At 43.7% G+C, this 27,877-nt stretch overlaps 1 protein-coding gene across 1 annotated transcript; it reads right to left on the bottom strand.

Moving 5' to 3' along the window:
* Positions 1-1,996: 1,996 nt before the first annotated feature.
* On the bottom strand, positions 1,997-26,058 carry LOC118391473 (voltage-dependent anion-selective channel protein 2-like). Its single transcript, XM_035782906.2, has 8 exons — positions 25,893-26,058; positions 22,800-22,871; positions 11,188-11,237; positions 4,931-5,136; positions 4,535-4,756; positions 4,085-4,235; positions 3,901-3,958; positions 1,997-3,790 (listed from the first exon to the last, which is right to left on the bottom strand). Exons 1-8 carry the CDS (start codon positions 26,017-26,019, stop codon positions 3,699-3,701), a joined length of 978 nt encoding a protein of 325 aa, XP_035638799.1. The 5' UTR covers positions 26,020-26,058; the 3' UTR covers positions 1,997-3,698.
* Between the last annotated feature and the right edge of the window lie 1,819 nt (positions 26,059-27,877).

The raw sequence follows: 27,877 nt of genomic DNA, 5'->3' as shown, positions 1-27,877 counted from the left end.
GGTTTGGGACAGACTGCAGTCTGTCTGGTCGACAGTGACCAAGGGTTTGGGACAGACTGCAGTCTGTCTGGTCGACAGTGACCAAGGGTTGGGGACAGACTGCAGTCTGTCTGGTCGACAGTGACCAAGGGTTTGGGACAGACTGCAGTCTGTCTGGTCGACAGTGACCAAGGGTTTGGGACAGACTGCAGTCTGTCTGGTCGACAGTGACCAGGGTTTGGGACAGACTGCAGTCTGTCTGGTCGACAGTGACCAAGGGTTTGGGACAGACTGCAGTCTGTCTGGTCGACAGTGACCAAGGGTTTGGGACAGACTGCAGTCTGTCTGGTCGACAGTGACCAAGGGTTGGGGACAGACTGCAGTCTGTCTGGTCGACAGTGACCAAGGGTTGGGGACAGACTGCAGTCTGTCTGGTCGACAGTGACCAAGGGTTTGGGACAGACTGCAGTCTGTCTGGTCGACAGTGACCAAGGGTTGGGGACAGACTGCAGTCTGTCTGGTCGACAGTGACCAAGGGTTGGGGACAGACTGCAGTCTGTCTGGTCGACAGTGACCAAGGGTTTGGGACAGACTGCAGTCTGTCTGGTCGACAGTGACCAAGGGTTTGGGACAGACTGCAGTCTGTCTGGTCGACAGTGACCAAGGGTTTGGGACAGACTGCAGTCTGTCTGGTCGACAGTGACCAAGGGTTGGGGACAGACTGCAGTCTGTCTGGGCCACAGTGACCAAGGGTTGGGGACAGACTGCAGTCTGTCTGGTCGACAGTGACCAAGGGTTTGGGACAGACTGCAGTCTGTCTGGTCGACAGTGACCAAGGGTTTGGGACAGACTGCAGTCTGTCTGGTCGACAGTGACCAAGGGTTGGGACAGACTGCAGTCTGTCTGGTCGACAGTGACCAAGGGTTTGGGACAGACTGCAGTCTGTCTGGTCGACAGTGACCAAGGGTTTGGGACAGACTGCAGTCTGTCTGGTCGACAGTGACCAAGGGTTTGGGACAGACTGCAGTCTGTCTGGTCGACAGTGACCAAGGGTTTGGGACAGACTGCAGTCTGTCTGGTCGACAGTGACCAAGGGTTGGGGACAGACTGCAGTCTGTCTGGTCGACAGTGACCAAGGGTTGGGGACAGACTGCAGTCTGTCTGGTCGACAGTGACCAAGGGTTTGGGACAGACTGCAGTCTGTCTGGTCGACAGTGACCAAGGGTTTGGGACAGACTGCAGTCTGTCTGGTCGACAGTGACCAAGGGTTGGGGACAGACTGCAGTCTGTCTGGTCGACAGTGACCAAGGGTTTGGGACAGACTGCAGTCTGTCTGGTCGACAGTGACCAAGGGTTGGGGACAGACTGCAGTCTGTCTGGTCGACAGTGACCAAGGGTTGGGGACAGACTGCAGTCTGTCTGGTCGACAGTGACCAAGGGTTTGGGACAGACTGTAGTCTGTCTGGTCGACAGTGACCAAGGGTTTGGGACAGACTGCAGTCTGTCTGGTCGACAGTGACCAAGGGTTTGGGACAGACTGTAGTCTGTCTGGTCGACAGTGACCAAGGGTTGGGGACAGACTGCAGTCTGTCTGGGCCACAGTGACCAAGGGTTGGGGACAGACTGCAGTCTGTCTGGTCGACAGTGACCAAGGGTTGGGGACAGACTGCAGTCTGTCTGGGCCACAGTGACCAAGGGTTGGGGACAGACTGCAGTCTGTCTGGTCGACAGTGACCAAGGGTTTGGGACAGACTGCAGTCTGTCTGGTCGACAGTGACCAAGGGTTTGGGACAGACTGCAGTCTGTCTGGTCGACAGTGACCAAGGGTTTGGGACAGACTGCAGTCTGTCTGGTCGACAGTGACCAAGGGTTGGGGACAGACTGCAGAAGCAGAATTAGAAATTCAAAATACATATGGAAACTATTACAACAACCAAATACTGCAATTATCACTACTATTCTCACTTCAGCGTGAAAATATTCTCATGTCTTCCGAGAAACAAAAGACATGACATGATCAAGTCAATGTGTTTATTTATTAGAATTCCATTACTTGAAGTTGGAAAAAATGTGGTACTGTGTCTAAACACACAAAATCAAAGTGATTGAATTATGTCAACAAATGGAAAGAAAACAAAGATCAATGGATAACTGGTTTATGACTTGGTAAGAGTTCCACACAACGGCCTCTGACATGATCCCTTCAAGTGTTTTCTGACTGTAGGAGTGGTGAAACTAAGAGGAGAATATGTATACTATGTACAGAGAGTGGGGATGACAGGGAGTGTTGATTGGCTTCCAATGGGACCGATGGCAGCCAAGAAGGGGTGTCGGTCCAAAGTAGCATGAGCAACAACATTCTAGAATGGCACCAAGACACTCATTTTAGAACGGACTAAATGAAATCCCTGAACAAAAATTCTAACTCATAAGTCGCTCAAAATACTCTCAAATAGCGCCATGTCCATGTCCCTCTTCACGTGACTACAGATCTCAACTAGATAGATGAAAGCAACACTGTAGAAATGCCACCTATTCTAACCTACTGGAAGATTCCACCATATTATTTTCACCTACCAGCTGGCATATACAGAAGCGTGGCAACCGAGCAAAGGAGAGGAAAATATTTGAGTGTTTCGGGACACATGTAGAACTGCATTCAGTGGACGATACTTATCTTACTGAAACTCTACTGCAGACGCCCCTATTGTTCAGTGGTTACAGTAACAGCAGATGGTAGCAGTGGTCAAATGGTGGATTCCTTCTCAAGGTTGGACTCAATTAAAATCTCACCTCAGTCAAATGAGGAATTAAAACATAAATTGTCTGAAATGAGATAGGGTTGGCGTAAGAACTGTTTGTTCTGGCTTTAACCGGTCTCTTTCCACCCAGCCGACCAAAACCAACAACGGTTTACATCCGTGATATGAAAACATACAATGGAGTCGTACATAATGTCCAACATCACTAAAACATCCTATGATCACACCTAGTTTAACTGATACCATGGTCCACGACTGACAACAGCACAACCAAAATACAACATTTGATACTCAAACCAATACAAACGAAACAGACCGACAGAGGGAACACTGGACATCAAATGCATGAGGCTTCCATTCTTACCAAGCCTTCCGTTCTACCCCAGATATTCATTCAGACATTTTTACAATGAAAGACGAAGGGGAATATATACACAAACGTACATAAGCATACATGAGCTACAAGTTTCCCAAGGACTACTCCCCCAAACCCCTACTGAGAGGTGACCCTTCAGTTACCAGTCAGATGACAACTCCCCTGCGTTTCTGTACAACGTCAGTTAAAGGGGAGGTATCCATCTTATGTGCCTGCCTTTCCCCTCTAAGACTGAAACACGTTCTTTAAAACAAGATGAACGGTAGTGGTAGCTAACTATCTAAACCAAAGACTAGAATATATAATGGCCATGACATTACAGAATGTCTCTCAGTATTCATTCAGGTTATTTCGCTACTTCAGTCATGACGGACATGGCTGCCACAGGTTTGACTATTCCTGCCTAAACACTTAATGTGTGTGTGTGTGTGTGTGTGTGTGAGAGAGACAGAGGTGCAGGAATGGAGAGGCTACATGAAGATGGTTTTGGATAAGGGCTTTGGTAGGGTTTGCATGTGGTTGGGAATAGAGGTGTGATTGGTTCTGAGCTCTTCTCTTGGTTGGTGGGTCTTGTTCCTGCTTTATGCCTCCAGCTCGAAGCCCAGGCCAACCTTGTGACCGCCGGTGTTGAAGTTCTTCCCATCGATCAGGGCTGACAGAGTCACCTTCACACCTACACGCACAGAGGAGAATAATATTACTGGAGGTGTTAAACACTACAGCTAGACCTAAAATGACGGTTGTGCTTAGATCATAACCTTCTCTGTTGTGATTGTTACTCACCTGGCCTGAGGCTCTGGGTGTAACCGACTCCAATCAGGCTGGCGTTATTCACTTTGGCCTGCAGGGGGAGACACAGTTAGAGACAGCCAGAGAATGTGTGTTAGTCTGTAAAGCTGGCTGAAGTCCCACCAGGGTAAAGCGTGTAAATGGAACGTGTGTGTAAATGTAAGTGTGTGTTACTCACAGACAGGGAAGCATCTTTGTCTAGAGCGTATTTGGCTGCGATGCCGAAGCGTGTGTTGTTGCTGCCGGCCGTCCAGGCCAGAGTGACCGCCGTCTCCAGCTGGTCATCTACCTTCTGGTAGATAGAACCCCCAAATTCAGTCCCATCGTTACTGAGAGAGGAGAGAGAGCAGTTAACAGACATGCCCAAATCAACCCCTAGTTCATACTCCTAGACACCTTCTGGTGGTTGGAACACTCTTAATTCTGTTCCGTCATTACTGAAAGAGAGGGAAGGTAACACAGAAACTCCTTCCTACTCTAACCTCCATACCATTACTGCTGAGAGACACGGGGCAACATCAGCCACGGTTCCCAAACTTTACCATCTAACACATTCCACATTTCTGATGACTCACTCAAAAATAAATCCAGTGTTTCTAGGCAAGATCCACTGCATTGAGATACTCACACGTTGGTGTGGAGCTGGAAGTCTCCAGCCTTGTATCCCAGGGCGAAGTTGTTCTGGGCCAGTTTGGACTTGGCCGTGTCAAAGGCCATCTGGTACCCGGCCAGCCAGCCCTCATAGCCCACCACTGCGGCTGCGTGGATGATGGGACCCTCGAAGTCGACGTCACAGCCCACATTAAGGAAGTCACGCTTGTAGCCAGTCTTCAGCTTGCCACTCTTCTTGCTGAGGACAGATGGAGAGGAGACACCCAACAAATAAACTTTCATATCTGATCCTTCACACTCCAAAAAAAGAAAGGCGATAACATATTTCATTAATAAATCCTAAATCATTTCATATTTTTTGTCAAAAGGAATAACGTGGTATGTCATTAACAGTTTGATGTCCCTCTCTCACCCAGTGTTTGGTACGAAGGATGTGTCCAGAGCCAGCTTGAGTCCCTGAGCCAGCTGGTCCTCCACAGTGACCTCTGTAGCCAGAGTGTTGTCGGTGTTCCACTTCTGATTGAAGCTCAGGCCCAGCTCCTTCATCTTGTACTTGGTCTCCAGGTTACCAGCTGCCTTCCCTGTGTCTGTGTTACTGGAACCTGATGTGTTGAACTCCTGAGGGGGAGAGAAGAGAGGGCGGGAGAGAGTGAGGAAAAAGAGGAAAATGTATGAGGCAAGAGATGGTGGAGAGGAGAGTTGGTCAAATAGTTTAAAGTGAGTGAGATCTAGAAAAGCAGATTTTTGAAAAGGGAAGTTTTTTGCTTACAGCAAAAGAGGACACCTTGTATGATTAACGAACGATGTAAGGAGAAACACAGAAAACAGATTACAGGTAATGGAGCATGAAAAGGTTCACCAGGAAAATAAAGATCAAGAAAGTGAGGGATGCAAGGTAAGGAGGGTGGATAGGAGGAAGTATAGACAAACACTATATGTACACACAAAAGTATGTGGATACCCTTTCAAATTCGTGGATTCGGCCATTTCAGACACACCAGTTGCATCCCTCACTTCGAGCACACAGACATGCAATCTCCATAGACAAAAATTGTCAAGAGAATGACCTTACTGAAGAGCTCAGTTACTTTCAACATGGCATCATCATAGGATGCCACCTTTCCAACAAGTCAGTTTGTCAGATTACTGCCCTAATATAGCTGCCCCGGTCAAATAAGTGCTGTTATTGTGAAGTGGAAACATTATGCGCAAAAACAGCTCAGCCGCGAAGTGGTAGGCCACACAAGCTCACAGAACAGGACCGCAGAGTGCTGAAGAGCGTAGAACGCAAAAATAGTGTGTCCTCGGTTGCAACACTCACTACAGAGTTCCAAACTGCCTCTGGAAGCAACAGCAGCACAAGAACTGTTCATCGAGAGCGACCTTTTGCCACATTTCAGGCTTCAAACATAAAGATATAAAACTGTATTTTTTTTGTGAAGAATCAACAACAAGTGGGACACAATCATGAAGTGGAACGACATTTATTGGATATTTCAAACTTTTAAAAAAAAATCAAAAACGGAAAAATTGGGCGTGCAAAATTATTCAGCCCCTTAAGTTAATACTTTGTAGCGTCACCTTTTGCTGCGATTACAGCTGTAAGTCGCTTGGGGTATGTCTCTATCAGTTGTGCACATCGAGAGACTGAAATTTTTTCCCATTCCTCCTTGCAAAACAGCTCGAGCTCAGTGAGGTTGGATGGAGAGCATTTGAACAGCAGTTTTCAGTTCTTTCCACAGATTCTCGATTGGATTCAGGTCTGGACTTTGACTTGGCCATTCTAACACCTGGATATGTTTATTTTTGAACCATTCCATTGTAGATTTTGCTTTATGTTTTGGATCATTGTCTTGTTGGAAGACAAATCTCCGTCCCAGGTCTTTTGCAGACTCCATCAGGTTCTTCCAGAATGGTCCTGTATTTGGCTCCATCCATCTTCCCATCAATTTTAACCGTCTTCCCTGTCCCTGCTGAAGAAAAGCAGGCCCAAACCATGATGCTGCCACCACCATGTTTGACAATGGGGATGGTGTGTTCAGGGTGATGAGCTGTGTTGCTTTTACGCCAAACATAACGTTTTGAATTGTTGCCAAAAAGTTCAATTTTGGTTTCATCTGACCAGAGCACCTTCTTCCACATGTTTGGTGCGTCTCCCAGGTGGCTCGTGGCAAACTTTAAACTACACTTTTTATGGATATCTTTAAGAAATGGCTTTCTTCTTGCCACTCTGCCATAAAGGCCAGATTTGTGCAATATACGACTGATTGTTGTCCTATGGACAGAGTCTCCCACCTCAGCTGTAGATCTCTGCAGTTCATCCAGAGTGATCATGGGGCTCTTGGCTGCATCTCTGATCAGTCTTCTCCTTGTACGAGGTGAAAGTTTAGAAGGACGGCCAGGTCTTGGTAGATTTTCAGTGGTCTGATACTCCTTCCATTTCAATATTATCGCTTGCACAATGCTCCTTGGGATGTTTAAATCTTGGGAAATCTTTTTGTATCCAAATCCGGCTTTAAACTTCTTCACAACGGTATCTCGGACCTGCCTGGTGTGTTCCTTGTTCTTCATGATGCTCTCTGCGCTTTTAACGGACCTCTGAGACTATCACAGTGCAGGTGCATTTATACGGAGACTTGATTACACACAGGTGGATTGTATTTATCATCATTAGTCATTTAGGTCAACATTGGTCATTCAGAGATCCTCACTGAACTTCTGGAGAGAGTTTGCTGCACTGAAAGTAAAGGGGCTGAATAATTTTGCACGCCCAATTTTTCAGTTTTTGATTTGTTAAAAAAGTTTGAAATATCCAATAAATGTCGTTCCACTTCATGATTGTGTCCCACTTGTTGTTGATTCTTCACAAAAAAATACAGTTTTATAACTTTATGTTTGAAGCCTGAAATGTGGCAAAAGGTCGCAAAGTTCAAGGGGGCCGAATACTTTCGCAAGGCACTGTATGTACAGCTGCAGCCAACGGTTAGCTGCTCAGATAGCTGATGTTTAAAGTCAGTGAGGGAAACGTAAATCTCCAGCTTCAGTGATTTTTGCAATTCGTTTCAGTCACTGGCAGCAGAGAACTGGAAGGAAAGGCAGCCAAAGGGAGTGTTGGCTTTGGGGATGACCAGTGAGATATACCTGCTGGAGCACGTGCTACGGGTGGGTGTTGTTATCGTGACCAGCGAGCTGAGATAAGGCGGGGCTTTACCTAGCATAGACTTGTAGATGACCTGGAGCCAGTGGGTCTGGCGACGAATATGTAGCAAGGACCAGCCGACTAGAGCATACAGGTTGCAGTGGTGGGTGGTATAAGGCATGTCGGGAACAAAACAGATGGCACTGTGATAGCAAACTGGATGTAGCCTGAGTAGAGTATTGGAAGCTATTTGTAGATGACATCGCCGAAGTCGAGGATTTACTAGGGTAAGTTTGGCGGCGTTTGTTGCGAAATAGAACGCCGATTCTAGATTTGATTTTGGAATGGAGATGTTTGATATGAGTCTGGAAGGAGAGTTAACAGTCTAGCCAGACACCTAGGTATTTGGAGTTGTCCACATATTCTAGGTCAGAACCGTCCAGAGTAGTGATGCTAGTCATGCGGGCAGCGAACGGATGAAAATCATGCATTTGGTTTTGCTAGCGTTTAAGAGCAGTTGGAGGCCACGGAAGGAGTGTTGTATGGCATTGAAGCTCGTTTGGAGGTTAGTTAACACAGTGTCCAAAGGAGGGCCAGATGTATACAGAATGGTGTCGTCTGTGTAGAGGTGGATCAGGGAATCACAATCAGCAAGAGCGACATCGTTGATATATACAGAGAAAATAGTTGGCCCGAGAATTGAACCCTATGGTACCCCCATAGAGACTGCCAGAGGTCCGGACAACAGGCCCTCCGATTTGACACACTGAACTCTGTATGCGAAGTAGTTGGTGAACCAGGCGAGGCAGTCATTTGAGAAACCAAGGCTATCGAGTATGCCGATAAGAATATGGTGATTGACAGAGTCGAAGGCCTCGGCCAGGTCGATGAAGACGGCTGCACAGTACTGTCTTCTATCGATGGCGGTTATGATATCGTTTACTACCTTGAGTGTGGCTGAGGTGCACCCATGACCAGTTCAGAAACCGGATTGCACAGTGGAGAAGGTATGGTGGGATTCGAAATGGTCAGTGATCTGTTTATTAACTTGGCATTCGAAGACTTTAGATAGACCTGTATCCATCCTGCCCTGCCTATAACAGTTTGGGTCTACAGTGTCACCCCCTTTGAAGAGGGGGATGACCGCGGCAGCTTTCCAATCTTTAGGGATCTTGGACGATACGAAAGAGGTTGAACAGACTGGTAATAGGGGTTGCAACAATGGCGGCGGATGATTTTAGAAAGAGAGGGTCCAGATTGTCTAGCACAGCTGTTTTGTTCAGGTCCAGGTTTTGCAGCTCTTTCAGAACATCTGCAATCTGGATTTGGGTGAAGGAGAAGCTGGGGAGGCTCGGGCAAGTAGCTGCGGAGCTGTTGGCTGGGGTTGGGCTAGTCAGGAGGAAAGCATGGCCAGCCGTAGAGATATGCTCATTGAAATGTTCGATTATCATGGATTTATCCGTGGTGACCGTGTTGCCTAGCCTCAGTGCAGTGGGCAGCTGGGAGGAGGTGCTCTTGTTCTCCATGGACTTTACAGTGTCCCCAAACTTTTTGGAGTTAGAGCTACTAGATGCAAATTTCTGTTTGAAAAAGCTAGCGTTTGCTTTCCTGACTGACTGTGTGTGTATTGGTTCCTGACGTCGCTGAACAGTTGCATATCGCGGGGACTGTTCGATGCTATTGCAGTCCGCCACAGGATGTTTTTGTGCTGGTCAAGGGCAGTCAGGTCTGGAGTGAACCAAAGGCTCGCCACCATTGGACTCTGGAACAGTGGAAACGCATTCTCTGGAGTGATGACTCATGCTTCACCATCTGGCAGTCCAACGGACAAATCTGGGTTTGGCAGATGCCAGGAGAACGCTACCTGCCCCAATGTATAGTCCCAACTGTAAAGTTTGGTGGTGGAGGAGGAATAATGGTCTGGGGCTGTTTTTTCATGGTTCGGGCTAGGCCCCTTAGTTCCAGTGAAGGGAAACCTTATAACTACAGCATACAATGACATTCTAGAATATTCTGTGCTTCCAACTTTTTGGCAACAGTTTGGGGAAGGCCCTTTCCTGTTTCAGCATGACAATGCTCCCCTGCACAAAGTGAGGTCCATAAATAAATAATTTGTCGAGACCAGTGTAGAAAAACTGGACTAGCCTGCAGAGCCCTGACCTCAACCCCATCGAACACCTTTGGGATGAATTGGAACGCCGACTGCGAGCCAGGCCTAATCACCCAACATCAGTGCCCGACCTCACTAATGCTCATAGCTGAATGGAAGCAAGTCCCTGCAGCAATGTTCCAATATCTAGTAGAAAGCCTTCCCATAAGAGTGGAGGCAGCAAAGGGGGGACCAACTCCATATTAATGCCCATGATTTTGGAATGAGATGTTCGACAAGCAGGTGTCCACATACTTTTGTTCAAGTAGTGTAGGTGCAGCAAATGGCAGTCGGTGGTTGAAGCTGGACAAAGAAATGGATGACAAAATGAAATTAGTTGAAGTGACATTGACACCAGTCAATCCAGATGGACAAAGAAATGGATGTGAAATACATGTAAATTAGTTGGACAGAATTATAATAGTCACTGGACAGTGATGTAGATGCAAACAGACTAACAGTACCATCTGCTGGACACAAGGATGCTAAAACAAGACTTAACAGTGAAATCAGACAGTCTGTCGATGCATCTTCCAGCACGTATCATGTTGTACATACATAGAGACATCAGCACACTGTGGGAGAGTCTTACCATCTAAAATAGAGTGCAGTCCAGGAGGCAGGAGGAGGCAGGGGGACAGAGCAGGGGTTAGGATAAGCAGATGGAGACAAACAGGCCCCACACACAGTCTTAAACACAAGCTGCCTCTCACACACACACACACAGCCTGTCATATCTCTTTATCCTGAAGCATAAAGCCAAGCAGAGCCAGCAACATCACCTAGCAACCTGTGAACCTTAGAGCTCAGAATTACAAACCGTTAGAAGGGTCGTTATTACAGTACCAGAGAGAGAGAAGGGTCGTTATTACAGTACCAGAGAGAGAGAAGGGTCGTTATTACAGTACCAGAGAGAGAGAAGGGTCGTTATTACAGTACCAGAGAGAGAGAAGGGTCGTTATTACAGTACCAGAGAGAGAGAAGGGTCGTTATTACAGTACCAGAGAGAGAGAAGGGTCGTTATTACAGTACCAGAGAGAGAGAAGGGTCGTTATTACAGTACATTTACATTTACATTTAAGTCATTTAGCAGACGCTCTTATCCAGAGCGACTTACAATTACAGTACCAGAGAGAAGGGTCGTTATTACAGTACCATAGAGAGAGAAGGGTTATTTATAAAATCAGTCACAGAATCACAATATACTTTTTCCTCAAAGAAAGAAACATGTTCTACTAAGATGTTCTACTAAGCAAGAAGGAATGTTAATAACCGATTAACATTAACAGAGAGAGAAAGAGCAACCGAGGAAGCGCAGGTGGTACAGTGGAGGGGAGAGAGAGAGAAGTGGAAAAGGCGAGGACAGAAACAGAAGACTCACCACTCCACTCTGAGACTTGGTCTTCAAGTCCAGCTTCACGATGCCGAAGCCTTGAGGGTTAAACAAGAGGTTGACGAGCTAAGTGTACATTTGAGCAGACTTGAAGAACAATGACAATTTGTTTATGATGCGTTGAGTTACATCATGGTTTTCATTTAGGGATGTGAATCTTTCCCTTTCAAGACGTTTCGATACGTATCCAGATACATGGGCTCCAACACGATACGCTTTAGTTTGAATCGATTCGGTGCACTAACATATGCTGCATAAACCCAGTTACCTCACATTGGTAACACTAATTTAAGGGTCCATAATAAACCAATTATATAAGGCATTTATAAATTGGGTATTCCCCATGTATTAACTCGCTACTCAAACAATAATAAACCATTTACTAACCAATAGTAAAGCATTTTTTGCAGTCCCTAATCTAGAGTGAGTGCAATTTAAACTACTAAGTTGAGTGACCAGTATAACTTCTCACAAAAAGATGGGCATGCCAATTTTAGACATTCTTGCTGTACCTGGTAAAATAACAATTATACAACACAGGATGTTTAAGTAAACTCAGCAAAAAAATAAACGTCCCTTTTTCAGGACCCTGTCTTTCAAAGATATTTGGATTGTTACGAATTAACTTCACAGATCTTCATTGTAAAGGGTTTAGACTCTGTTTCCCAAGCTTGTTCAATGACCCATAAACAATTAATGAACATGTACCTGCGGAACGGTCGCTAAGACACTAACAGCGTACAGACGGTAGACAATTAAAGTCACAGTTATGAAAACTTAAGACACTAGAGGCCTTTCTACTGACTCTGAAAAACACCAAAAGAAAGATGCCCAGGATCCCTGCAGATGTGGCCAGGGCAATAAATAGCTATGTCCGTACTATGAGACATCTAAGACAGCGCTACAGGGAGACAGGACGGACAGCTGATCGTCCTCGCTGTGGCAGACCACGTGTAACAACACATGCACAGGATCGGATGGCAACAACTGCCCGAGTTACACCAGGAACGCACAATCCCTCCATCAATGCTCAGACTGTCCGCAATGGGCTGAGAGAGGCTGGACTGAGGGCTTGTAGGCCTGTTGTAAAGCAGGTCCTCACCAGACATCACTGGCAAAAACGTCACCTATGGGCACAAATCCACCGTCGCTGGACCAGACAGGACTCTTCACTGGCGAGTCATGGTTTTGTATCACCAGGGGTGATGGTCGGATTCGCGTTTATCGTCGAAGGAATTAGCGTTACACCGAGGCCTGTACTCTGGAGCGGGATCGATTTGGAGGTGGAGGGTCCGTCATGGACTGGGGAGGCGTGTCACAGCATCATCAGACTGAGCTTGATATTGCAGGCAATCTCAACGCTGTGCGTTACAGGGAAGACATCCTCCTCCCTCATGTGGTACCCTTCCTGCAGGCTCATCCTGACATGACCCTCCAGCATGACAATGCCACCAGCCATACTGCTCGTTCTGTGCGTGATTTCCTGCAAGACAGGAATGTGTTCCGCCATGGCCAGCGAAGAGCCCGGATCTCAATCCCATTGAGCACGTCTAGGACCTGTTGGATCGGAGGGTGAGGGCTAGGGACATTCCCCCAAGAAATGTCTGGGAACTTGCAAGTGCCTTGGTGGAAGAGTGGGGTAACATCTCACAGCAGGAACTGGCAAATCTGGTGCAGTCCATGAGGAGACTGCAGTACTTAATGCAGCTGGTGTCCACACCAGATACTGATTGTTGCATTTGATTTTGACCCCCCCTTGGTTCAGGGACACATTATTCCATTTCTGTGGAACTTGTTCAGTTTGTTTCAGTTGTTTAATCTTATGTTCATACACATATTGACACGTTAAGTTTGCTGAAAACAAACGCAGTTGACAGTGAGAGGACGTTTCTTTTTTCTCTAGCTATATATATATATATCTACCTGCTACCACCACATTATAATTCATGCTGATTCTTCTACTCATTCTCCTTATTCACTTTTTTGGAGACCGATCTCAAAGATTTCTATGGAAAGAAAATGTTTTTTCCCCTGTTTGTATTCGAATTTTTAAAATCTCCTGTGGTAATTTTTTACTTGAAAAATATGTATATATTTTTTCAATAAATGTACTATGATTATATATATATATACACACACACACACACAGAGTTTACCGTAAATGCATTTGGCTAAGGCGTTTGTAAACTTCAACTGTGTGTGTGAAGTCAGAAGTTTACAAACACCTTAGCCAAATACATTTAAACTCAGTTTTTCACAATTCCTGACATTTAATCCCTTAGGTCAGACATTTAAGTCTTAGGATCACCACTTTATTTTAAAAATGTAACATGTCAGAATAACAGTAGAGAGTTGTGGAATGATCAGAATTAGTTGGGTAACATAGATAAGATGTTTTATTTTCATGATATGCTTATGAGTTATTTCTCATAAGAATGTATTTTGTTGTACTATAGTGATGGCCATTGGCAGTTATCTGTTCTATGTCAGGACTAAGTTGCATGGGCCGCAGAGAGGGGAGAGGTCAAGGGGTCATGTGTAAACATATATTTTCTGTGTGCCAGTGACTCCCTACTTTTCTCATCGGGGAAAGGAGGGTGGCAGTGTCTGGAATCATTCTATGCTCCCTCTTTGTTGACCTATAGGGTCACTCTCCTCTCCGTGAGTTTGTCCAGGATTGGTTCTCAATGACAATTTGATATATATCATAGGGTGGGGGTAATGTCTTGGTACCATTTTGTACCAAGGACGAGATAAGAGCTTTGTTTAGGAGACCAAACTGAACGATAATTTATAGCCCACTGTCTGACTAGGGGATACTCCTCTCTGAAGTAAGGTTTTTCTTTGTGTAAGTTCCTAAGACCTGTGTTTTGTCATGTCGTCTAGGAGGGGGTGGATCTTTGCTATAAAGGATCCCATTTTCCATTATGTTGAGCACTCTCAACTTTTCATTAGAGATGCTGAACTGTTGAAAGTCAAAATGCTATTGCAAAAGCTTAATTATTATTAAAGGTGAAGCACAACTCTGACTCGTGTGTGATTTGCTCTCTCATCAGTTGGTAATTAAGGAAATTTCCACGACAAGAGAATGATTTATTTCAGCTTTTATTTCTTTCACACATTCCCAGTGGGTCAGAAGTTTACATACACTCAATTAGTATTTGGTAGCATTGCCTTTAAAATTGTTGAACTTGGGTCAAACATTTCGGTTAGCCTTCCACAAGCTTGGGTGAATTTTGGCCCATTCCTCCTGACAGATCTGGAGTAACCGAGTCAGGTTTGTAGGCCTCCTTGCTCGCACACACTTTTTCAGTTCTGCCCACAAATGTTCTATGGGATTGAGGTCAGGGCTTTGTGATGGCCACTCCAATACCTTGACTTTGTTGTCCTTAAGCCATTTTGTATGCTTGGGGTCATTGTCCATTTGGAAAGCCCATTTGTGACCAAGCTTTAACTTCCTGAATGATGTCTTCAAATGTTGCTTCAATATATCCACATCATTTTCCAGCCTCATGATGGCATCTATTTTGTGAAGTGCACCAGTCCCTACTGCAGCAAAGCACCCCCACAACATGATGCTGCCACCCCCCGTGCTTCACGGTTGGGATGGTGTTCTTCGGCCTGCAAGCATCCCCCCTTTTCCCTCCAAACATAACGATAGTCAGTATGGCTAAACAGTTATATTTTTGTTTCATCAGACCAGAGGACATTTCTCCAAAAAGTATGATCTTTGTCCACATGTGCAGTTGCAAACGGTAGCCTGGCTTTTTAATAGCGGTTTTGGAGCAGTGGCTTCTTCCTTGCTGAGTGGCCTTTCAGGTTATGTCGATATAGGACTTGTTTTACTGTGGATATAGATACTTTTGTACCCATTTCCTCCAGCATCTTCACAAGGTCCTTTGCTGTTGTTCTGGGATTGATTTGCACTATTCGCACCAAAGTAGGTTAATCTCTAGGAGACAGAACTCGTCTCCTTCCTGAGCGGTATGGTGGCTGCGTGGTCCCATGGAGTTTATTCTTGCGTACTATTGTTTATACATATGAATGTGGTATCTTCAGGAGTTTGGAAATTGCTCCCAAGGATGAACCAGACTTGTGGAGGTCTACAATATTTTTTTCTGAGGTCTCGGCTGATTTCTTTTGATTTTCCCATGATGTCAAAAAGAGGCACTGAGTTTGAAGGTAGGCCTTGAAATACATCCACAGGTACACCTTCAATTGACTCAAATTATGTAATTTAGCCTATCAGAAGCTTCTAAAGCCATGACATCATTTCTGGAACTTTCCAAACTGTTTAAAGGCACAGCCAACTTAGTGTATGTAAACTTCTGACCCACTGGAATTGTGATACAGTGAAATAATCTGTCTGTAAACAACTGTTGGAAAAATGACTTGTCATGCACAAAGTAGATGTCCTAACCGACATGCCAAAACTATAGTTTGTTAACAAGAATTTGTGGAGTAGTTTTAATGACTCCAACCTAAGTGTATGTAAACTTCCTACTTCAACTCTGTGTGTGTGTGTGTGTGTGTGTGTATATATATACATACATATACACACATACACACGTGTAAATAACTAGCTTACTAACATTGACAAATGTGTGAGTAATGATAAATAAATTGAGAGAAATAAATTATTAATGGTTCATTATGGACCATTCAAATAAAGTGTTCACCCATTCTAAATTATAATCTGCTGCTGATGGAGCTCATAAGACCCCTGAGCTCATAAGACCATCTGTCTGAGCTAACTTCTGTGGGTATGTGTAAATGATGCTTGTCTATGAAGGTATGTCTATGAAGGTATGTCTATGAAGTCGGTCTATGAAGTACAGTGCCTTTTAGACATTTTTCCTAATTTATTTATTTTTAAACACGGAAATATCACATTTACTTAAGTAATAATATAATAATAATATATGCCATTTAGCTGACGCTTTTATCCAAAGCGACTTACAGTCATGTGTGCATACATTCTACGTATGGGTGGTCCCGGGAATCGAACCCACTACCCTGGCGTTACAAGCGCCATGCTCTACCAACTGAGCCACAGAAGGACCACAAGTATTCAGACCTTTTAGTCAGTATTTGTTGAAGCATCTTTGGCAGCGATTACAGCCTCGAGTCTCCTTGGTTATGACCCTACAAGTTTGGAACACCTGTATTTGGGGAGTTTCTCCCATACTTCTCTGCAGATCCTCAAGCTCTGTCAGGTTGGAAGGGGAGCGTCGCTGCACAGGTATTTTCAGGTCTCTCCAGAGATGTTCGATCGGGTTCAAGTCCAGGCTCTGGCTGGGCCACTCAATGACATTCAGGGACTTGCCCCGAAGCCAATCCTGCGTTGTCTTGGCTGTGTGCTTAGGGACGTTGTCCTGTTGGAAGGTAAACCTTTGCTCCAGTCTGAGGTGCTCCGGAGCAGGTTTTCATCAAGGATCTCTCTGTTCTTTGCTCCATTCAGCTTTCCCTCGATCCTGACTAATCTCACAGTCCCTGTCGCTGAAAAACATTCCCACAGCATGATGCTGCCACCACCACCATGTTTCACTGTAGGGATGGTGCCAGGTTTCCTACAGATGTGATGCTTTGCTTTCAGGCCAAATAGTTCAATATTGGTTTCATCAGACAAGAGAATCTTGTTTCTCACAAGTCCTTTAGGTGCCTTTTGGCAAACTCAAAGCGGACTGTCATGTGCCTTTTACTTAGGAGTGGCTTCCATCTGGCCACCACCATAAAGGCCTGATTGGTAGAGTACTGCAGAGACGGTAGTCCTTCTGGAAGGTCCTTCCATCTCCACAGAGGAACTCTGGAGCTCTATCAGAGTGACCATTGGGTTCTTGGTCACCTCCCTGACCAAAGCCCTTCTCCCCCAATTGCTCAGTTTGACCGGGCGGCCAGCTCTAGGAAAAGTCTTAGTGGTTCCAAACTTCTTCCATTTAAGAATGATGGAGGCCACTGTGTTGTTGGGGAACTTAAAAATTGCAAAAATGTTTTGGTACCCTTCCCCAAATCTGTGCCGAGACACAATCCTGTGTCTGTCTTACCTCACCTCGCTCATCAACTCATCCCTGACCGCTGGCTACGTCCCTTCCGTCTTCAAGAGAGCGAGAGTTGCACCCCTTCTGAAAAAACCTACACTCGATCCCTCCGATGTCAACAACTACAGACCAGTATCCCTTCTTTCTTTTCTCTCCAAAACTCTTGAACTTGCCGTCCTTGGCCAGCTCTCCCGCTATCTCTCTCAGAATGACCTTCTTGATCCAAATCAGTCAGGTTTCAAGACTAGTCATTCAACTGAGACTGCTCTTCTCTGTATCACGGAGGCGCTCCGCACTGCTAAAGCTAACTCTCTCTCCTCTGCTCTCATCCTTCTAGACCTATTGGCTGCCTTCGATACTGTGAACCATCATATCCTCCTCTCCACCCTCTCAGAGTTGGGCATCTCCGGCGCGGCCCATGCTTGGATTGCGTCCTACCTGACAGGTCGCTCCTACCAGGTGGCGTGGCGAGAATCTGTCTCCTCACCACGCGCTCTCACCACTGGTGTCCCCCAGGGCTCTGTTCTAGGCCCTCTCCTATTCTCGCTATACACCAAGTCACTTGGCTCTGTCATAACCTCACATGGTCTCTCCTATCATTGCTATGCAGACGACACACAATTAATCTTCTCCTTTCCCCCTTCTGATGACCAGGTGGCGAATCGCATCTCTGCATGTCTGGCAGACATATCAGTGTGGATGACGGATCACCACCTCAAGCTGAACCTCGGCAAGACGGAGCTGCTCTTCCTCCCGGGAAGGACTGCCCGTTCCATGATCTCGCCATCACGGTTGACAACTCCATTGTGTCCTCCTCCCAGAGCGCTAAGAACCTTGGCGTGATCCTGGACAACACCCTGTCGTTCTCAACTAACATCAAGGCGGTGGCCCGTTCCTGTAGGTTCATGCTCTACAACATCCGCAGAGTACGACCCTGCCTCACACAGGAAGCGGCGCAGGTCCTAATCCAGGCACTTGTCATCTCCCGTCTGGATTACTGCAACTCGCTGTTGGCTGGGCTCCCTGCCTGTGCCATTAAACCCCTACAACTCATCCAGAACGCCGCAGCCCGTCTGGTGTTCAACCTTCCCAAGTTCTCTCACGTCACCCCGCTCCTCCGCTCTCTCCACTGGCTTCCAGTTGAAGCTCGCATCCGCTACAAGACCATGGTGCTTGCCTACGGAGCTGTGAGGGGAACGGCACCTCAGTACCTCCAGGCTCTGATCAGGCCCTACACCCAAACAAGGGCACTGCGTTCATCCACCTCTGGCCTGCTCGCCTCCCTACCACTGAGGAAGTACAGTTCCCGCTCAGCCCAGTCAAAACTGTTTGCTGCTCTGGCCCCCAATGGTGGAACAAACTCCCTCACGACGCCAGGACAGCGGAGTCAATCACCACCTTCCGGAGACACCTGAAACCCCACCTCTTTAAGGAATACCTAGGATAGGATAAAGTAATCCTTCTCACCCCCCTTAAAAGATTTGGATGCACTATTGTAAAGTGGCTGTTCCATTGGATGTCATAAGGTGAATGCACCAATTTGTAAGTCGCTCTGGATAAGAGCGTCTGCTAAATGACTTAATTGTAAATGTAAATGTTGGTGTGCTACGGACAATTCATTCAACCTCATTGCTTGGTTTTTCCTCTGACATGCACTATCAACTGTGGGACCTTATATAGGCAGGTGTGTGCCTTTCCAAATTATGTCCAATCAATTGAATTTACCACAGGTGAACTCCAATGAAGTTGTAGAAACATCAAGGATGATCAATGGAAACAGGACGCACCTGAGCTCAATTTCGAGTCTCATTGCAAAGGGTCTGAATACTTATTTAAATAAGGTCTCAGGTTTATTTTTTATAAATTTGCAAACATTTCTAAAAACCTGTTTCTGTTTTGTCATTATGGGGCATTACATTTTTAAAATTTAACTAGGCAATTCAGATAAGAACATATTCTTATTTACAATGACGGCCTAGGAACAGTATTGTGTGTAGATTAAATGAGTTATTTTCTTCATCAATCAATTTTAGTACAAGGCTGTAACGTAACAAAATGTGGAAAAAGTCAAGGGGTCTGAATACTTTCCGAATGTAGTGTAGGTCCATCTCATTATCTTATTCAAATGTTAGGCAATGTTGGAATGATTTAACTGTTTTGCTTACTTTGCGTATTATAATTAGCTTGTGTGCTTTTCTTGACGAGGAGCAGATACTATATAATGTTGTTGTGTCTAACCATATTTGCCAGTGACAATCTACCATTAAAATATTTGTTTTCAACAAAAAGTTCAGTAATTGACCCATGTAATTCCAGTTGATAATGAAAGGATCGTTTTGTTTGCGCACTGCGCTGACTGTGCGTTGGTATATTGTATATCAAAGTGGATCCTCGCGATTGTATTTTCCTCCATTTTTAGACCACATAGGCCTAAGAAAATAGTTCAAATGGTAGGCTAACCAAGTCTCTCTCGCTCTCCCTCTCTGTGTGAGAGTAAAGTTAAGGGTTCAACATCTTGCTGAATTTATTTGAACTAATATCTGAATTTCTGTTGGTGTCCATTTTGAAAATGCTGAATGGATAGGCCCTTGTTTGCTTGCACTTGCTTATATTTAAGGCGAAGTGTTAATGATAAGAATAAACATTGTGAATTTACTGAACATACATTTAAATCATGTTTGTGTATGGTTCAAAAGTCAAAACTAATTTTGGCGTTCGTTATTATTTAAAGAGAATTCGGTTCTAATAGACTTACACATATCCACAAGGAGTCAGTAGTAACCACATTTGTTTAAGCAAGTCAGTCATATCAGCTATAGTTTTAAAAAAGGCAGTAAATAACGCTTGATGAACTGTTGTGCTGCTAGACAAGGCTCCGCTGATAGCCAGGTGTAGCGGTGTTAAGGATTCACTCCATGGTGCTGAAAGTAGAGGTCGACCGATTAGGATTTTTCAATGCCGATACCGATGATTGGTGGACCAAAAAAAGCCGATACGGATTATTCTGACTATTTTTAAAATGTATTTGTAATAATGACAATTACAACTGAATGAACACTTTTTTAAACTTAATATAATACATCAATAAAATCAATTTAGCCTCAAATAAATAATGAAACATGTTCAATTTGGTTTAAATAATGCATAAACAAAGTGTTGCAGAAGAAAGTAAAAGTGCAATATGTGCCATGTAAGAAAGCTAACGATAAAGTTCCTTGCTCAGAACACATGAAAGCTGGTGGTTCCTTTTAACATGAGTCTTCAATATTCCCAGGTAAGAAGTTTTAGGTTGTGGTTATTATAGGAATTATAGGACTATTTCTCTCTATACGATTTGTATTTCATATACCTTTGACTATTGAATGTTTTTATAGGCACTTTAGTATTGCCAGTGTAACAGTATAGCTTCCGTCCCTCTCCTCTCTCCTACCTGGGCTCGAACCAGGAACACGTCGACAAGTCACCTTCGAAGCAGCGTTACCCATGCAGAGCAAGGGGAACAACTACTCCAAGTCTCAGAGCGAGTGCCGTTTGAAATGCTATTAGCGCACACCCCGCTAACTAGCTAGCCATTTCACATTGGTTACACCAGCCTAATCTCGGGAGTTGATAGGCTTGAAGTCATAAACAGCTCAATGCTTGAAGCACAGCGAAAAGCTGCTGGCAAAACGTGCTGATTGAATTAATGCTTACGAGCCTGCTGGTGCCTACCATCGCTCAGTCAGACTGCTCTATCAAATCATAGACTTAATTATAACATAATAACACACAGAAATACGAGCCGTAGGTCATTAATATGGTCGAATCCGGAAACCTTCATCTCGAAAACAAAATGTTTATTCTTTCAGTGAAATACGGAACCGTTCTGTATTTTATCTAACGGGTGGCATCCCTAAGTCTAAATATTCCTTTTACATTGCACAACCTTCAATGTTATGTCATAATTATGTAAAATTCTGGCAAATTAGTTTGCAACGAGCCAGGCGGGCCAAACTGTTGCATATACCCTGACTCTGCGTGCAATGAACACAAGAGAAGTGACACAATTTCACCTGGTTAATATTGCCTACTAACCTGGATTTCTTTTAGCTAAATATGCAGGTTTAAAAATATATACTTCTGTGTATTGATTTTAAGAAAGGCTTCAATGTTATGTTTAGATACACGTTGGATCAACGACAGTCCTTTTTCGCGAATGTGCACCGCATTGATTACAGGACACGCGAGATAAACTATTAATATCATCAACCATGTGTAGTTAACTAGTGATTATGATTGATTGATTTTTTTTATAAGATAAGTTTAATGCTAGCAGCACCTTACCTTGGCTTCTTACTGCATTTGCGTAACAGGCAGGCTCCTCGTGAGGCAGGTGGTTAGAGCATTAGACTAGTTAACTGTAAGGTTGCAAGATTGAATCCCCGAGCTGACAAGGTAAAAGGTAAAAATCTTTCGTTCTGCCCCTGAACAAGGCAGTTAACCCACTGTACCTAGGCCGTCATTGAAAATAAGAATGTGTTCTTAACTGACTTGCCTAGTTAAATAAAGGTGTAAAAAAAAAGAAAAGAAAAAAAAAAGAAAAAGAAATCGGCCCTAATTAATCGGCCATTCCGATTAATCGGTCGACCTCTAGCTGAAAGGAAAGCTCTGCTGTTGGCACAGTTTTATGTACTGTAGTACCTAACAGTTTATGGCCAGTTTATTGCGTTTGTCCCAGCAAGATGTACATGCTAATATCGCCACTGCTCTGTATATCAAAAAGAATACCATATTACACTATTACACTAATTGCAAAACTAACAAAATTATTGCTGTTGGTGAACCTGAATAATCAAAATAAAATCTATTGTAGGCCCCGTTCAGCAGGTAGAGCCTATAGCCAGATGATAGTTGTCTTCGGCAGCTTACTTTTAGTCTGGTAAAATACATTTTTCAACAGCGCATAGATAATAACCTAGAAAATTACATTGGTTGTCAGTTAACTAATAAAACCTTATATTGCGCTAGTCATTTGGGGATTTTAATGCTGAAGGTGCCGGGCACCGTATGAAGTTTGACTAGGCTACTGATAGTCCCTGGGATTGTTCAGCAGTTAAAAGGACTTGAAGAGCAATGACTGTCAACGCAGTTACATGCTTAGTTCCACACTGAAGGAGAAGACGCATCAGGTGTTACAAAAAAGTAAGCACAAAGAGTGAATTAGTGATTCATAACGTTTGAATATATTTTCTGACCAATGCAGCTGCATCTAAAACATTTTAAAACAGGGATCAAGGCATATTGGTGAATCCTTACATCCCTATCTGCTTTGCTTTCTAACAGTCCATAACCTCGCCAGCCAAGTGCAACTTAACATTTTTATGTATCACATTGGCTGATTCCCAGGTGACTTTGGTGTATCAAATTCTAGCACGACCAGACTATAAACAGTAACTTGATCTGTTATTTCATGCTTCAGCAAACTCCTCTGACTGTCATTCATTGTCATGTGTGGAATTGTGGCTTCTCCTTGGTAAGCTAACTGTTCAGGTGTGCAAATGGTTTTACTATTTAGTAACTCACCATAGCCCTTGCTGAAGATGTCCTTGGCAGCCTTGCCCAGGTCTGAGTATGAAGGAGGAACAGCCATTGTACCTGGAGAGGAGGAGACAAGTCAGGAAGGTCAACACATGCAAGCCATATACAGTTGCGGCCAAATTAATTGGCTCCCTTGCCAATATATTCCCCATTTCTTCTAAAATAAGTTGGGGGGGGGGGAATGGCCTCCTTACCTTGCTATTTGATTTAACATTGCAGAATCATTTTTATTTTTGTAAACTTAAGTTAACCTGTTAGATTTTCGAAAATAAAGACAAATGGCATAGACAAAGTTATTGGCAACCCATAGCTGGTACTTGGTTGCACAGCCATTGGCCAAAAGAACTGCCAGCAAATGTTTCTTGTCGCCATCAATGACCTTGCTGCAATTTTCTACTGGGAATTTGGCCCACTGTTTTGCAGCAAACTGCTCTAATTCTTCTGTTTGAGGGGAGCCCTCCAAGTGCTGTTTTCAGCTCTTGTCATAGGTTATGGGTGTGATTCAGATCGTCGCTGGCCGCTCCAGAATAGTCTAGTGTTACTTCTTGAACCATTTCAGGGTGCTTTTGCTGTATTTTTGGGACACTGGGTTGAACATTACACTCCCAAAACACAATGATAATCTGCTGATTTTATGTCTTGCACACATTCAATGCCCCCAGTATCAGAGGCAGCAAAGCAACCCAACAGCATTACCAAACCGCCCCACGTTTGATTTTAGGGAGGCTGTTCTTTTCTTTGAATGCTTTATTTAATCGCTGGTAAACATGAGACCCCACTGCTGAAGGAGACACAAGAAAGCCTAATTGAAATTCTCAAAAACTCCCCTAAACAAGCCTAAATCCTGGGGAAATGTTCTGTGGACCAATGAAACAAAATAAGAGATCTTTGGCAATACAGATCAGCACTATGTTTACTGACAACCAAATGAAGCAGTCAATGAAAAGAACACCCTCTAACAATCAAAGACGGGGAGGTTTGATAATGCTGTGGGGTTCCCTTGCTGCCTCTGGTACGGGGGGCCTTGAACGTGCAAAACGCATCATGAAATCAGAAGATTATTAGGTGTTTTGTAGTCCAATGTTGGACCGACCCAGTGTCCAAAAACTGGGTCTCCATTGAATGTTGTGGGTCTTCTTCCAGCTGGACAGCAACACCAAACAAAAATCAAAAAGCACCGTGGAATGGATCAATAAGAGATGTTCAAGAAAAGTGCAAGGCTGCCAATATATTTGGCCGTAACTATGTCCCACTGCAATACTTGACTCAGTGTGTGATGTTCTAGAATGTTGCAAACAGCTGACATGATACCTTCAGGACTGATTTGAAAGTTGTCACTAGAAATCTCAGGACTCTCCATTTTGCAAAGCAGTCCAGAAGGACTGCAGTGTGCCAGTGACTATTCTGCAGCATGACTTTCCTGCAGCAGACATTTTTTTTCCTAGTGAATCATCAGTGTAGAATAGATGCCCTGTCACATATCCTTGGCAACCAGAGTGCTGGGAGGCTGGGTACCTAGGTCATGTGACTGGTTTCCCAGTGAGTGAGCTCAGCTGGAGAACAGATTGTTTCTTCTGGCAGGAAGCTAGCTAGGCTGACACCAGCATCACACACAGCACTGGATTAGCCTATAGCTTTGATTGACCTACATAACCGTAAGGAGATGCTTTTTACATGCCATTCTAGGCAAGTTTCCAAACCTATCATCTCAAGGATAAAGTGAAGTCAGAGGTGGCATATATTTTCTTGACTGAGGACAACAGGAGCTTGCAGAACAGGCTGCAGTATTTACAAATCTAGGCCCTTGTGGTTTGACAGGACCGGGCATAGGCACATATTGTAAAAATATTTGCAGTTATCACAATACCAAACAAATAGATAGTTGATTTTTACTTAGAATTTTATTTTCAGGTGGATTTTGAGTTACCTTGATCTGTCACAAAGCCAAAATATGTCAGGTTAGTAATATTTTTATTTATTTAACCAGGTAAGTTGACAGAACACACAGGGTGGGGAATGAATGAGCCAATTGTAGATAACTAGCTAGATGCATCTAATAATGAATACATTTTTTTTAAAGTTTAATGTTATGTCATCCTTCCAACCAGCTAACAGTAAGGCACTGGTTAATTCACTTGGCTGATTATCTTCTAATTTCAGCACGCAACGACAGCTACGCAACTTAGTTTAGCAAGATAGACTCAACCAGAAAAAGGTGTGTTCATCTTGAAGGTGAGGGTCATAGCTATCAGTTACCAAGGCGAGGGTCCTCCTGTAAATGAACGCCACCAGCACAAATGAAAGTACCTAGATGGCTCGCTAGTTTTATATTTCCACAGCTAAATTTTCATTGTTCTATTGTTTGCAAGACGAGTGGCGGGCGAACATATTTTGTGCACTGTCTATTTCTGACAAAGGACTGTAGATGGGACCGTTTAAGAGAGTCAGTTGTGGTGGTTAGCCAGGGTAGTCAAACTGGTTAACATTAGCCAGCTGAAATGTTGGCTAGCGTAGATAACGTTACAGCTGCATGATGCATTGGGGATGACTGGAATCAGTAAGAGTAAATATGCCAACAACGACAAAAAAGTATCATATAAAAAGTGAAGTACTTAATTTTATAAATATTGCAGCTAGTTAGCCTCGTTAGCTAGTTAACTAACAGTAGCTAATAGTGGAAAAATCATGGTACACGCCCCTTATTTCTTTTTTAAAAAAACTGTTAATCCTTTAAAACGTTAAAATAACGTTAAATAGTTTCATCTCGTTAATTGCAACACAACTCTAACTGGGATTATACAGCACAACATTATGTAATATGTGCTAGCTAAAAGGTTAGCATGTTAACCACATTAGCTAAAACAGATGGACATTGGAATAGGCCCTTGTAGCGAGCTACCTAACATTAGCTAGTTGCTCAGTTGGTGCAGTGGCTAACCTTGGACAACCGCGCTAACTAGTGTAGTGACATTTACTGTCAATGATTCATTCATGCGATGAATGGCATTATTTTTTTAAAAATCAAAAAACATTCATGTTTTATATTAGCTACATCAACAGTTAAATGTTCATAGCTACCGATTTTATGATGTGAAGCAAGGAGAGATGGATATCTGCAAAGCGTCTGGTCCTTTTTCACCCTGTCAAAGCTAGCATCTGCCGGCCTGGCAAAGATAGGGCACAGTGAAGGAGACACAGGGAGCATGCGCAAATCACAGGGGCGACTGTTTGAACGACTGCAGAAATATGCAATTTACCTGCCGGTACATAATCCACATTTCTTCAATTAATTCTAGCATTTTCTAAAACAGTAGTAGTTTCAATGATTGTATTTATATTAGTCGAAGTGCATCTCAAATGTCAGCAATTTACAGCCTTTTTTACTGCCTACAGTTTGAAACATTATATTCGGACGAAAATTGATTTTTTTGTGCCAAATAATAAGATGAGAAAGATAAATCATCATCACTGTAGCCCCTCCTATGAGCAAAATACGTCGAAAATACGTTGAAAATAGTATTGTGCTCACTGGGATAGGAAATGGGGAATGTAATGCTTACAAAGGGCCCAATAGCTGTGTTAGGGTCAAAAGTATAATTTGTGTGAGGGCCACAGTGGTGAAAAACACAATTGCTGTTGTCATTTACACCTGCACTTTAGGCCAGTGGCCACCCTGATAAAGTTTACAGCAGGATATTTGGAGAGGCAGCATTGGGAGCTATTTTTACAGTCTGGTTGGGAGAACTTGTGAGGTGTCTGTTTCTCAAACCAGACACTCTAATGTACTTGTTCTCTTGCTCAGTTGTGCACCGGGGCCTCCCACTCCTCTTTCTATTCTGGTTAGGGCCAGTTTGCGCTGTTCTGTGAAGGGAGTAGTACACAGCGTTGCACGAGATCTTCAGATTCTTGGAAATTTCACACATGGAATAGCCTTAATTTCTCAGAACCAGAAAAGACTGGCGAGTTTCATAAGTAAGTCCTTTGTTTCTGGCCATTTTGAGCCTGTAATCGAACCCACAAATACTGATGTTTCAGATACTAAACTAGTCTAAAGGCCAGTTTTATTTCTTCTTTAATCAGAACAACAATTTTCAGCGGTGCTAACATAATTACAAAAGGGTTTTCTAATGATCAATTAGCATTTTAACATGATAAACTTGGATTAGCTAACACAACGTGCCATTGGAACACAGGAGTGATGGTTGCTGATAATGGGCCTCTGTACATCTATGTTGATATTCCATTAGCCGTTTCCGTCTACAATAGTCATTTACAACATTAACAATATCTACAATGTATTTCTGATCAATTTGATGTTATTTTAATGGACAAAAACGAGTCGTTTCTTTCAAAAACAAGGACATTTCTAATTGGCCCCAAACTTTTGCACGGTAGTGTATGGTTCAATCTTAGTTTTCCTTATCTCCACTGTGACATTCTGTACCTTCTGTGGAATGTCCATGTTGATCCTCTTGGTCCATCCACCTGTCTTTGTTAGTCAGGCCTGACCCCTTCATCCCATAGTTTATTCCAGTTATTTATTTTAATATGACTGAAGATGCAGAAGTTTATGCCAGGCCCCTTCTAATAGGGTATACCAGACTGGTTAGAATTTTGACCACACACCCTTTAGACGGACTACATGCCCTCTATCAAATCAAAACTGGATTTTTTTACTCAAAACAAAAGTTGTAAAAGTATGCTAGACATTTATAGATTACATCATACATAGTTTGACGATTCTGTGACAAAAGGTGAATTAGTTATTGATTTATACTGCTTTAAATGCCATTTATATATTTTATGTATTTCTATCAAGTCAAAACTGGAATTTCTACTCAAAACAAAGGTTGTAAAAGTATGCTAGACATTTATAGAATAAATCATATCTAGTTTGACGATTCTGTGACAAACGGTGAATTAGTTATAGATTTGTACATTTTTAAATGGCTTTTGGCGAATGTCTGTTGAATGTCTGTTGAATGTCTGTTGTATGTCTGCTGAATGTCTGCTGAATGTCTGTTGAATGTGTGAATATAAAACCATATAAAACCAAGTCCCGT

This window comes from Oncorhynchus keta, chromosome 12, assembly GCF_023373465.1.
Source record: "Oncorhynchus keta strain PuntledgeMale-10-30-2019 chromosome 12, Oket_V2, whole genome shotgun sequence".
Classification (NCBI taxonomy): Eukaryota; Metazoa; Chordata; class Actinopteri; order Salmoniformes; family Salmonidae; genus Oncorhynchus; species Oncorhynchus keta.
This window is presented reverse-complemented; position numbering and strand designations above follow the sequence as displayed.

Excerpts from the sequence above, each read along its gene's own strand:
- LOC118391473 (XM_035782906.2), bottom strand. The coding sequence starts at position 26,019 with ATGCTCCCTGTGTCTCCTTCACTGTGCCCTATCTTTGCCAGGCCGGCA. Across the intron at positions 11,238-22,799 it reads CATCTTCAGCAAGGGCTATG|GCTTCGGCATCGTGAAGCTG; the intron begins GTGAGTTACTAA and ends TTAACCCTCAAG. Across the intron at positions 5,137-11,187 it reads CCAAGTCTCAGAGTGGAGTG|GAGTTCAACACATCAGGTTC; the intron begins GTGAGTCTTCTG and ends TCTCCCCCTCAG.